The sequence below is a fragment of the Rhipicephalus sanguineus genome, chromosome 4, assembly GCF_013339695.2.
Source record: "Rhipicephalus sanguineus isolate Rsan-2018 chromosome 4, BIME_Rsan_1.4, whole genome shotgun sequence".
Lineage (NCBI taxonomy): Eukaryota > Metazoa > Arthropoda > Arachnida > Ixodida > Ixodidae > Rhipicephalus > Rhipicephalus sanguineus.
The window spans coordinates 75,540,472-75,553,201 of NC_051179.1; the positions used below are offsets into that span (position 1 = coordinate 75,540,472).

At 46.6% G+C, this 12,730-nt stretch overlaps 1 protein-coding gene across 1 annotated transcript in view; it reads right to left on the reverse strand.

Moving 5' to 3' along the window:
• The window catches only part of LOC119390259 (calcium/calmodulin-dependent protein kinase kinase 2), a 45,076-nt gene that overhangs the window by 18,335 nt on the left and 14,011 nt on the right, over positions 1-12,730 (reverse strand). Inside the window, exons 7-10 of the mRNA XM_037657835.2 lie at positions 10,299-10,320; positions 8,544-8,632; positions 3,470-3,543; positions 2,833-2,932 (exon numbers count right to left, since the gene is read on the reverse strand). Coding sequence (XP_037513763.1) covers positions 2,833-2,932; positions 3,470-3,543; positions 8,544-8,632; positions 10,299-10,320 — 285 coding nt within the window. The remainder of the gene's footprint in view (positions 1-2,832; positions 2,933-3,469; positions 3,544-8,543; positions 8,633-10,298; positions 10,321-12,730) is intronic.

Consider the following 12,730-nt stretch of genomic DNA (forward strand, 5'->3'; position numbering starts at 1 on the left):
TATATATGAAAAAAATGATACCATTATTGTGACTTTAGGAAGCCGCTAACGCATTTCAAATGCAGTCTCTTTATCTGTAAATGCCATTCGCGGGTAAATAATGCACGTGCGCTCGGCCCACGAAATGTAAAACGCTTGGATGATCTCTTTCTCTCTCTTTACCCCCGGAACGTGCCAGAAATCTGGTCTGTTCATGGTTTGGGCAGTAATGGCAACGCTTACAGTGTTCTGCCAATATGTTACAAGTATTTGACAAGTGTGCTACACCAACCCGGACCACATGAACCTTCTGCTTTTTTAATCGAGGTAATATGGTAATTCTGCTGAGGGTTTCAAATTACTGAGGGATATTCAAGTTTTTTTCCGATGAGCGTATCATATAGGCGAGGTCGCATACGGGGACAGGAGACGGAAAAATCCATATTTGGAGGAGGCCGAGTGATTTAGAACAGTCGTTTCTAAGGTTTGTGATCCACTTAAGTGGATTTCCTTTGATCGAAGAGTCAGACAAGCCGTTATTATTGGTACTTTGCTCCTTTGGTCTACTTGTCTCGTACAGCGACCACCCTGAATATACTTACTGGTATTGTTCTCCTTTGTTTGACATGCTCTAGTCCATATAAGTTTTCACTATAATCACTAAGAGAAGGTCTTGCGTGGTGACCGCTCAGAACGTATAAAAAGCCTACAACAGCTGTGTCTAGAATTCCCACCTTTAACTTCGTACTTTAGACGACCGGTATATATCACTCTTTACCACTATAACTTAAAAAATCGCGTTTTTATACACACACGGAGGTAATGAGGACAGCAGGCTGGGGCTGCTTGGCGTGGTGGCGCAAACTGGAAAATAATTTTGCGTGCGCATCTGGGCACACACAACAGTGTTTCAAATTGTTGCCAATTTTAACGCAATGTCTCCTTAGAAATAATCACTTTCGAAAGCAACGAAGTCCTTCGTATCCCCAGGGAGTAAGTCTAGGGACATAAATATATTGTAGGCGTCACAGTACTATTTATCGATCGCTGCAAACTTTCCTGTGCATGCGTACTAGCAGCACCCGTAAGCAGAGTGCGTGATTTTCTTCTAGTAATGTCTTATAAGAAAGGTTTAGTCAAATACTCGAAAGGCCCAGTTCACGATACTTTTCTTTTTTCCCAGGAAGGCAACAGGATGCACTTAGAGAGGCGGAAGACCGCACAGAAAAGAACCTAATGCTTGTGGGCTCGAAATGCGCCCCAAAAACATCGGAGCTTCTTATGCTAAAAGCTAGAGCAAGGGGACGGCCCCCGACAGATGAAATCGTAGAACCGAAGCTTTGGCTGAATGGAGCACAAATTTCTACAGTAGACTCGCTCAGTGTCCTTGGTCTACACATCCAGAAGGACGGGTCGGGCGCAGCCACCTTACCAAAACTTTAGGAACACGTCACTTAAATCGCGCACTTGGTACGATGGGTATCAAAAAAAGGCATGACTTGAAAGAACAAGATACTCTAAAAAATAATGTAAGCGCTCATCGTCAGTAGAATTAATTATGGGACCCCTTACTTAGACCTCAAGAATGCAGAAATTGAAAAACTGAATACCCTAATCCGAAAGGCCATCAGGACTGCCGTGAGATCTCTGAACGTGCTTCCTCACAGCGGCTACCATAGTATACACTCAGGTCTCAGCAACACCTGGGAGGAGCTCGTGGAAGCACACAAATTAAACCAATTGGAACGTCTTAGACTTACTGGGCGACACTTCGAAAATTAGGCTATCAGTTCGCATCCCACGAAATATACATCCTACCCACCATGCAGCAAAAACAAAATCCAGAAGAGAGAATGTGCGACAAGACTACTGCCGTAATACAAAGAAAAGATACACCGACGCAGCGAAATATTCAGGAATCCCAGCCCGTGCTGTTAGCGTAGTCGACAGCCGAGGCAAAGAGAGAACGGCAGCTAGTGTTCTAACCGCAGAAAACGATACGGCAGAAGAAACAGTCATAGCCCTGGCCATCTTATGATGAGGAAGCAATAATACCAACCAAGTCCTCAAGCAGCTTGTCAAAATTTTCAGAAAAGAAGAATTTCCAGGCAAGCCTTAGAAGTTCTCGCAGATACAGCAAAGAAGAACCTTCCAGAAACGTACATCGTTTGGACTCCAGATCACGAGTACATGATGGGAAATGAGACGGACGACGCCTCCGCCCGAGCTCATGTTCACCGGGCCTTCCCACAGGACGCACTAAGGAGGAAGGAGGATGTACCCAAAAACTACAGCGACATCTGGCAGCACTACCGATTAGGCAGAAGAACCTATCCGTTACCCCACCCTAGCCTAACTAGGGAAGAAGCAGTAACCCTCAGGAAATTGCGAACGAGCGCATACGTTCACGGTATACTAGTTAACCGCATCTCACCGACTGAGAGCTCTTACATCTACAAGTACTGTTATGCCCCGGACACTCCCTGCCATAGGTAATGGGGACGCATACAAAACGCTAGCACCGCTACGCTAACCGAAGAGCAGTGGGTAGCCGAGTTATCAGACCCGGACCTAAAGAATCAGCGCATCCTAGTTCAGCGGGCACAAGACATGGCGCAGGCCCTCGGCTACCTAGAATAAGGAGGCTGCCCACCTTGGGCACACAGGCCGCTTGCTCACAATAAATGTTTATTTTCTCTATATATTGTAAGTGCTTTTGCCACTGCTTGGCCGGCTTCTGTTATATATTCAGCATCCAGAGTAGCTGAATTATTTTCCTACGAATATGTTTAGCTTAAAGCGTGTTGGTGAATACGAAAACAGTTTTTTATAGTGACAGAATGACTGGCTTACCGCTGAGGGCTTCCGGTGCAACGAAGGCCGGCGTGCCTGCTGTACCAGACAGCAGGGCGTCCACGCCTTCGAACTGGTTGCAGACGCCGAAGTCGGCAATCTGCGAATAGCAGCCACGACAATCCACCGCTGTAAGCTATATCCGTTTGGCGCATGCATGAGTTCGCCGTACAACTGAATGACTAACATTGAAAGCAATCATGCAGTCATAGGTTTCCCATGATACCCAGTTTCTGATTAAGAGTCTGTTGCGTTACTGTAAAGCATGCAGTGGTTGTGATGTTTCACGTTCATGTATTCTTCTTATGACGACACAACATGTTTCTTGCATAACCTCTCACGCAACAAGTATACTGATTCGTCTTACGTAATAAAGTTTCTTTTTAATCGCTGCGAGATGTGACACAAGGGACACACCTATGTTTGCTACGTACGTCGAGTGTTACTGTACTTTCTCTCCTGTACTTTTAATCAGCAGTTCACCTTGAGGAGGAGAAAAATACTATTTAAAGTACATCTGTTGAGGAGTATTCGTTCGTTATTTGATTTTAAGCGAAGAACACAATTTGTATACGTTATATACCTCGATATATATAACTTGAGCGTCCTATTTTTTTTCTATAAACATTACAGTTACCTGTACTCTTCCTTTGTCATCCAGCAGCAGGTTCGATGGTTTGATGTCACGGTGGATAATCTTTTGGTGGTGAACTGAAACACACAAAAGCGAACAAAGCGCTATTAAAACTAGTTTGTTTATATTCATAGGGTGATGCTGACCCTACATTTCTTTGAAGCCAGCGTAAGTTTACAAAGATTGTTAGCCAACGTTTTTAACCTTTCGTCTACTTCAGTAATGACAACGCAGCGTAAACTACACATAGATATTTGAACCGTTGCTTCACGGTACACACAATAGTGTTCTCATGGACAAGGGCGTCTCCTTTCTTGGACAGTTTTTCGATCGCCGTACCACGCGTGTCTTCATGCCCTGGAACCTTTTTGTAAGAAACCTGCAGGCTTACGAAAATGGTTGGACACAAATTGAAGACAACGCAGCCAGTCATGGACAAGAAATCATAGGTGAAACCTTGAGGGACAAGAAGTGAGTGAAGTGGGTTAAGGAACAAACGGGTGTTGAGGACATCTTAGTCGAAATTAAGAAAAAGGAATGGACATGGGCAGGGCATGTAGCTTGAATGCAAGGTAACCGCTGGTCATTAACAGCAACGGACTGGATTCCAAGAGAAGGCAAGCGCGCCAGGGAGAGGCAGAAAGTGAGGTGGGCAGATGATATTGAGAAGTTCGCAGAGATGAGCGCAGCAAGAACGACCTGGTCAATTCACGAAACGTGGGAGTGGCCATTGCCCGTGGCCAGACTGATGATGATGATGACCACACATGTTACCGATCGCCGTAATGAAGAAGTTATCGCTAGAAGCGATGATTATTAGCAATGTGCACTTACGCAAAAAAGCGTGTCTTTGAATATCCAAGTATAGTTTTTTTTTTTTTTTCATTCATGAGGTTGGATGGCACTAACCGAGTTCTGAAAAAAAGAGACTCCAGAAGGTATTTTCAAGAATTCGAGAGCCACAGAGGCTGTGGGCGTGCACGAACGTCGTTCGGCATTGCTCTCGTGAAGAGACAGGATCGGCTTTCATACCTTGAGGCGAAATTTCACGCTACGACAATGCCACGTTGTGCCGATATACGGGGTGGGCGACAACACAGGTGCGCGAGACAGGAGTGATCGGTGAGGGCGACGAGGAGGCCGTTGGCTTTTCCAACAGAAAAGAGAGCAATACAGACTAGTTCTGTTGTGAATTCTTCCTCCTCGGTGCCTCTCCAGAACGAAACTACACACCGAAGTGCGCACGCAACGCTTGCTGCTGCAGAGACACCCACGCACGCGAACTCGCGTTCTGAATTTTCGCGTTTCAGAACGTGCGCGAGTTCTTATTGATTGACGGAAAATGCATGCGTGTGGCCTAGCAAGCTTACCGAAATCTGAACGCTCCGCAAGTCTCTCACGGCTTGCGAGGAACGCATGCGCGTATGGCATGCTTCGTTACGCGCTCTGTCATTGATCAAAACAAACGTTCGTTGAAGTCTGCAGCGAACAAGCAAAGGAAGCTAACTTCTCCCCGCTGCCAAGGATGAAAAAAAAAAAAAAAGGTTGAGAGCTTTGAGAGTTACGCCTTGTTGCGCATAACTTTTTGGAAGAATTATCCCATACCTTACAATCGGAGCTGCGAAATAAGATTAGGCATCCTGCCCAGTTTCTTTAAGGGGCTGCTGTGCATGCTTTGCTGAAGGCGGAAAGTGGCCGCGGAAGTCAATCGACTGTATGTTCTACGGAGGTGGCTGGCGTGCTTAGCGATAAGCCGCCGAAAATGACAGGCTATGACACCGCTTGTTTGCTAGAGCTCGGGTAATGACCTGGCGGGACTTCGCGTGACAGAACAAAGCTTCAGTGTGGAGCGCTCATGAGTGAAGATGAGTAAGCTTGAAGCTAATTTTCACGGCGAAACGCCCGTTAATCTAATAATGACTGTTGGGGTTTACTTCCCAAAACCGCTATATGATTACGAGGGACACCGTAGGGGAGGGCTCCGGAAATTTTACACGGGTCTCTAGCGTTTTTCATCCATCGAAATGCAGCCACCGCGGCCAGGGTTCGATCCCTGGACCAGTAGTCTCGGTCAGTAGTCGAGCGCAGAACCGCTAAACCGCCGTGGCGGGCACACGTTAAACTTGAATAAAAAAAAATACTAGGGGCAAAAGAAACTAAAAATACGGTACACGTTCTGCTATTGTTCGGTTTCGCAACGCTCGGTCTTCGGCTCACGCACTTGATCAGAAGCCCGCTAATGTCATCAAACAGCTGGCCAATTGCGTGTACGCAAGAGGATTGAGCGTTGGAAAGCCGACCAAAGGCCCAACGTTTACGAGATTCGGCCCCATATATAACGAATGGCACAAATGTTTTTTTTTTTTTTAACATTGCTTTTTCCTTGTAGAAATGGGAGTGCTGCTATACCTGCACACTCAAATTTGGTTCCTGCGCCATTCTAAGTTTTATAAATGTCGCCTGCGGTGGGACGCACTGATCTTGCGAAATAGTAGATACCAAAGGGGCAAGGCAAACGACAGATTCTAAGACCGCCATCGTCAGATATCAGGTCGTAAACTGTTCTCTGAACGTTTCTCCCGACAGAAAATTGACTGCGAACGAGGCTGTGGTCACGATAGGTGCGAAAGTCGACAGGAAAGGCATCAGCAAAATATATAATTATAAATAAAAACAACTTTGTTGTCACAGTCCAGCAACGTGCAAAATTCTTCAACAAGCGCGCTAGACTACATAAACAGGTACATATAACTGACCAGTTGATTTCAGCCTGCGTGCCACGCTACAGTGAAAAAAAAAGTTTCGCAGACTCCGTATTATTTCGACCCTGTATTAAAAAAGAAAACTTACGGGAAGTATTCTTCGTGATACAGAATTCCAGACAAGCCTAGAATTCTGTGAATCGTTTGAGAAGGTTGCTCATGGTATCCGTGCTTATAACAGGAATAAACGATTCGAGTGTTATATGTTGTATGAAAGCTCGCATCTCCTGATAAAGTTTTTTTTCACCACATGACGGCAGTGTGTCCTGTAGACCGGCTTCCACGCTGGTATCTGGCCATGCCGATGTCGGCGTAGTCACCGCCGTGCGGAAAATGGCGCCAGTGTTCCGGGACGGCGCCGCCTGACGGCGAGGATTATGTGGGACCACGAGGAATGGTATTTTCTCTCTAGGTTCTTGGAACACATTGCGCGGGCGACGGATCAGCTGGGGAAGTCCCTCGGGACGACCCGGCGTACTCATTCCCGCTCACCCGAATGCGCCTACGTTCGAGAGACCTGAATCGCGAAAGGCAAACCTTACATTTCTGACATGGGCCCGCCAAGGTGGTCTAGTGTTATAGCGCACGACTGCTGACCCGAAGGTCAGGGGATTGCCGCGGCGGCCTCATTTTCGATGGAGGCGAAAACGCTTGAGGCCCGTGTACTTAAATTTAGGTACACCTTAAAAATTCGAGGTGGTCACGATTTCCGGAGCCCTCCACTGCGGCGTCCGTCATAACTAAATCGTGGTTTGGGCACGTTAACCCTAAATAATTATTATTATTAGGGGCTAACTTTAGTCGATCGTTATCCTGGCGGGGTTAGTCAAACATCGTCTATTCTGAATCGTGTTGCATTTGTCACGCTACAATAGCGTGCTATCAGCGGTATAATTCGGCTAGCGGGCTTACAGTGTACAAGGTGCCGATAAATGTCCTGTTTGTTTTCAATGCAATGTACTGTCTTCCGTTCGTTGAGTGGGGCAGATATCCCACAATATATACTCTAGCATGGTAGAACTGCACGCAGCTATCCCTCATAGATGTGTTTACAATAAATGATTAGCGATATTTAACTGTGTGTTTAGAACAAAATGTGAACTATTTACACTACCATTTGTACTCGACTATGGGAGAGCAATATGCCGTCCCTGTAGACGAATGGAATATGTGAAGCTTATGAGAAACATCGTTTTAGAATTCAACTCTGTACTTTTTTTTTTTATCGGCACCATACAAATACGCGCCATACGTGTGACCCTTCTGATATGTGGGACGTTGCGCCGTTTATAAGCTTTGTGGTTCGGTGCGGTACTTTTCATATTTTTCGTTCTGGCTCTCTAGTGCCGAAGCGTTGGGTCTTTTGTCACTGCAAGTCGGCAAAAGTGTTTGTGAAACGAAATTCGTCACTTCCAGCAGAGCGCTTTTGAATGTTCGCAGAAACTTGCGCACCACGGTTCAAACTTTTTTATAGCCACGAAAGAAGCAACTGATCTATTCGGTAGACGGCGAAAAACATCGAGCGTTCATAGCCGTGAATAAATTTACCTTTGTTGTGCCGAAACTTTTTGTTATCCGCGTGCTCTTTTTCGAATTGCTGTGTTTGCTATGAGCAGCACTAGTATGCAGAAAAAAAAAAGAGAGAGGAGCAGCTAGCTCGGCATTTCGGTTTCGGCGCAACTTCTCCTTTCAATATAATTACTATAGAAACAAGAAACGAAATGTGATTCATTTTTCACTCACATAGTGTAACTAAAAATATGTCTGGCGTTCAAAAGGCCTACATTCCCATTATTTGATTTAAAATTATTGTTTTATTTGATGCTAATCTGAATATTACGAACCAGTAACTTATAGCGGCCGAATCCAATCATAAACCTCGACTGTGGTATACTTGTTCGATTTGTTTGTCAGCCCAATCAACCAAACTGAAGGCAAACGCTCGTGACGCAGGAAATTAATCGCGTTGGAACGGAAGGTATGTACTTTCTTTGGATAGTTGATTATTTCGCTGTACCACTACAGGACAAGAGACACGTGCTGGTCCGAACACTCCACGCGGTCTTACTCTTATTTCTCGTGACTGGCCGAGTAATAGGGTTGCAGCACATTCTTTCCTGCGTCCTTTCTTCTGCTTAACCTCGCATTCCCGGTCTTGTATAAGCCCTCTAGGGAACCGAAAGAAAAGAACTGAGTTCCTAGATTAAGGAAAGACTCAACTTGGAGCTCGTGAGCTTGCTGCGACGGGAGAACACGAGAGCACGTGTACACAAAGGGAGAACGTGACGTCGAAAAAGAGATTGCTCGATGCTTACGGTACTCCATTCCCAGCACGACGTCCCTGAAGTACGTCCACGCTTGAGTCTCGGAGAGGGGCGTACTCGTCGGAATCTCAATCACCGGCCTGCGACGCGTTGCACAAACAACAGAGGCAATGCTCGCTGCAGCGGGTAGTCGTAGTCTATATGCTTCTCAAGGTCGCGGCAAGTGCGTACATCAAGAACAGAATCAGTAGTTCAGCAATTCTACGAGGGCGGGTTCAATGAGTCAATCAATCAGTCAATTTGTGTTTCTTACATGACCATGTGTACACCGAATCGAGTTCGGTATATAACATGGTCCCAGAAGAGACGACAGCGAAGGCACTCATCAGTACAAAGGAGTACCCGAACAATTTTATTCTTTTTTTTAAAGGGATACTGAACAAAATTTTCACCGCCGAGATAAATGGCCCAATTGAAAGATTGGGTGCTGAAATTTTGTTGAAACAACCTTCATTTCAGCCAGAGACTAGCAGAAAATAATGAATTTAATGCATTTTTCGCAAATTGCCGCGTCTAGCGGCCGCGCCGCGAACTAGAGAGGAAGTGACGCGAAACTCGGCGGATACTGACTCGCCAACCATGCTCGCTGCAAAATCGCTTACCAATCGACATCGCAAGCCGCCACCCCCTGCCGCGCGTCTCTCTCAAAACGTGTTCTCACGGTCGGGAAGGTGTTCTTGAGAGGAGAGGTGGAGAAAGGGAAGTGGCAGGGCAGGAGAGAGCGTGCCGGTTGCCCCCCTCTTGCTGGAGCATTTGACGTCACGGCCGTCGACAAGCGCAGTGGTGTGCAGCCACCGCGCTCTCACAATCCACTAAAAATAAGGCCAACTGCTCGAAATTAAGTGAAATAAACGCTGTTTATAGGAACAGTCGTGTCGTCCGAGTCGAATGCAAGTGTTTTCGTAGCTTTTTCAAATTTTTGTTCAGTATCCCTTTAAGGAAATGATATTCTTACATTCCCTTGGGTGATTTTACCAAAAAGTGTTCTTAAAAAGTGAGGCTATAATTGCCGATCATTTCTGTTGGCAACAAATTTAAAGGGCCCGATGCTTCCAAGTTGTATTCCAAGTATACACACATATTCCAAGTATTACATATATATATTCCAAGTATTACACACATCCTTCATGTGGGCCAGCTGTGAAGCTACATACAAGACGCACATGAATCATATACGCGTAATAAATGGGTTCCACATCAAGAGCAATTTCAAAAGCTTGTTGACTTTTATTTCTGGCTATCCATAGTACTTTCATGTGATCAGAAAACACAATTAAATGTTATCTGAATTGTATTCAAGATTGTCACGAAATAAATTCAATATTGAATTGTTTTCTGAATCATCCATGAAGTAAAACTCTCTCCAGCTTGTCAAAAAAGCGATTACATTTCTGAATACTTTTCTCATACGAATTTAGGTGTCACAAAACAGCGTAGAAACTACCATGAACAGGGGATTATAGGGTGCAGCATGCAAGCTTTTCGTCGGTGTGTGAGCGTGTGCTTGTGATCATAGCCATGATAGCCAGCTGATCACATAATAATTATGTAAAAAAAACTCAAATATTTGGGTAGCAAGTTAGGCTATGCGCACCATGGTAGATGTCTTGTGTTCCAAATGTGAACTGCGCTTATTATTCAGTTTGCGAGTTGGCATTCAGAGCTCGGCACTCGCTCATCTACCGATCAGACAGCGACGAACGTCAGAAAACGAAGAAGGTTTATAAAAGAGACCGGAGTACTTACCCTTTCTCGAGAAATTCGAAAACTGCAAAGAAAAAGAAAAGCAAGATGAAGTTCTCGTCGACCTTATACGACAAGAATTGATCGCGGTATCGCTACATTTTCTCACAGGGTGAATAATGATATCTATGAAAAAATCTGGAGGCAACCCCAATCTTTGAGTTAGGTGCCTGGCAGCGGCACTCGCCCGTAGGCATTCGTGTGTCGTAGTGTATTTCTTAGGTGAACTTTGGGTTCCGCACGCTACCGAAGCCACGTAGAAAGACGCGCGTGGTTGAGGTCTGATCCGTCAGGTGCTGGAGCCCGAACAGATTTGTTTCTGAGACGTAATTGCTGTTTATAGTAATTTCTACTAATGGTATGATTTCTAATCAATTTTTGAAAAACTGTAATGCCCACTATATCATTACGACTCTTAGTTTAACCCATTTCATCCCTTTTATACATATTGTGACGCAACGGTTAGCGCGACCTTTATTAGTCCCCGAAAGCACGGTGAAGCGACCACACCCGAGGCACTGATCACAATCAAGCCGAGTTCCCACTACAGATGAAGACGACGAACACCCATGATGATGACCATGTACGAGGAGGGTAGATGTGTCCAATGAATGCCCACACTAACTTTCCCCCCCACGCGAGAGCGGTCATCCTGACCGCGGGTTAAAGCGAAGAACGCCTTGCGAAAGGTTTCATGCGTGATACGTGGACTATATCTGCAGCCCGGCAGCGGCGGTCCGCTGGGAGAACAACGGGTGCCACGCGATAGTTGACGGGAGACGTTTGCTCCAAGACCGTGTAGGGGCCAATAAAGCGTAGTTGAAATTTGTCGCACAAGCCGGGAGTGCGAATGGGTGTAAGAAGCAGCACTTCATCGCCAGGGCTGAAGGACACGGCGCGATGAGAGGCATCATAGTCAAGCTTGCGGTCCTGTTGCCTTGCTTCAGTGTTGACGCGAGCCAGCTGGCGGCAATGAAGCAGCCGGGACACGTATTCTTCACTGGTGGATGCAGATGGTTTAACAGGCGCAGAGAAGAAGGAAACGTCGAGGAAAGAAGAGGGCAAACGACCATGGACGAGGTAGAATGGCGAGTAACCTGTTGTGCGCTGTACGGAGGTATTGTACGCGAAAGTCGCGAATGGCAAAATTGCGTCCCAGTTTCTGTGATCCGGTTGGATATACATGGCTATCATGTCTGACAGCGTACGATGAAAGCGTTCAGTCAGCCCGTTCGTTTGAGGATGGTAACTGGAGCTTGTTTTGTGGGTGGTGCCGGATGCCTTGATCACTTCGTCAACGAGTTGTGAAAGAAATGCCTTTCCACGGTCGCTCAGGATGACACGAGGAGCACCGTGACGAAGGATTAGGGATCGGAGTATAAAATCAGCAACTTCGGGAGCTGATGCGGAAGCCGCGGAAGCTGTTTCGGCGTAGCGTGTCAGATGGTCGACAGCTGTAACGATCCATCGATTACCGGCGACAGTCATAGGGAGTGGACCGTACAGATCGATGCCAACTACCTCAAATGGCTCCAGCGGACACGGGAGTGGCTGTAGTTTCCCGCTTTGAGCTGATGTGGGAAGCTTTCGACGCTGAAAAAGGACGCACGAAGCAACGTACTTCGCTACGCTAGTGGACAAGCCCGGCCAGTAGTAGCGACATCTGATGTGATCGTACGTTTTCTGAAATCCCAAGTGTCCAGCGGTCATGTCGTCGTGGTATGCCTTGAGGACGTCAGCTCGAAGAGAGCGAGGTAGAACGGGCACCCAGCGTTGACCATCAGGATGGTAGATATGGCGGTACAGGACACAGTTGTCGAGCTTGAATTGCGTCAGCTGTCGACGAAGACGTGCATTAGGGGGCCGCGAAGTCCCGTCAAGGCGGTCCATGAGGCGGCGACAGTAAGGATCAGCGCGTTGGTGAGGTAGCAATGAACGACACTCGTTCAAAGAAGTTGGGCCCATAGTAGCTAAGGATGAAACGTGTGAAGAAGGGACGGCCGAGAACTCGTCGCGTGCGGTCGTGGTGGTGTCGTGATACGGTTCCGAAGGAAGCGGGCAGCGCGAAAGCGCGTCGGCGTCTTGGTGTTTCTTTCCCGATTTGTACGTAATACTAAAGTCATATTCTTGCAAACGAAGAATCCAGCGACCAAGGCGGCCAGATAAGTTCTTGAGTGTCGAGAGCCAGCACAAAGCGTGATGGTCTGTAACCACAGTAAAGTGGCGGCCGTGAAGGTAAGGTCGAAACTTCTGTACAGACCAAACGACGGCTAGGCATTCCTGCTCGGTGATGGTATAATTCTTTTCTGCAGGTGTCAGTACACGGCTGGTGTATGAGACGACCCTCTCGCGTGAAGACTGGTCTCGCTGTAGCAGAATACCACCAATGCCATGACCACTAGCGTCCGTATGCAGGAGTGTAGGTGCGGTTTCAT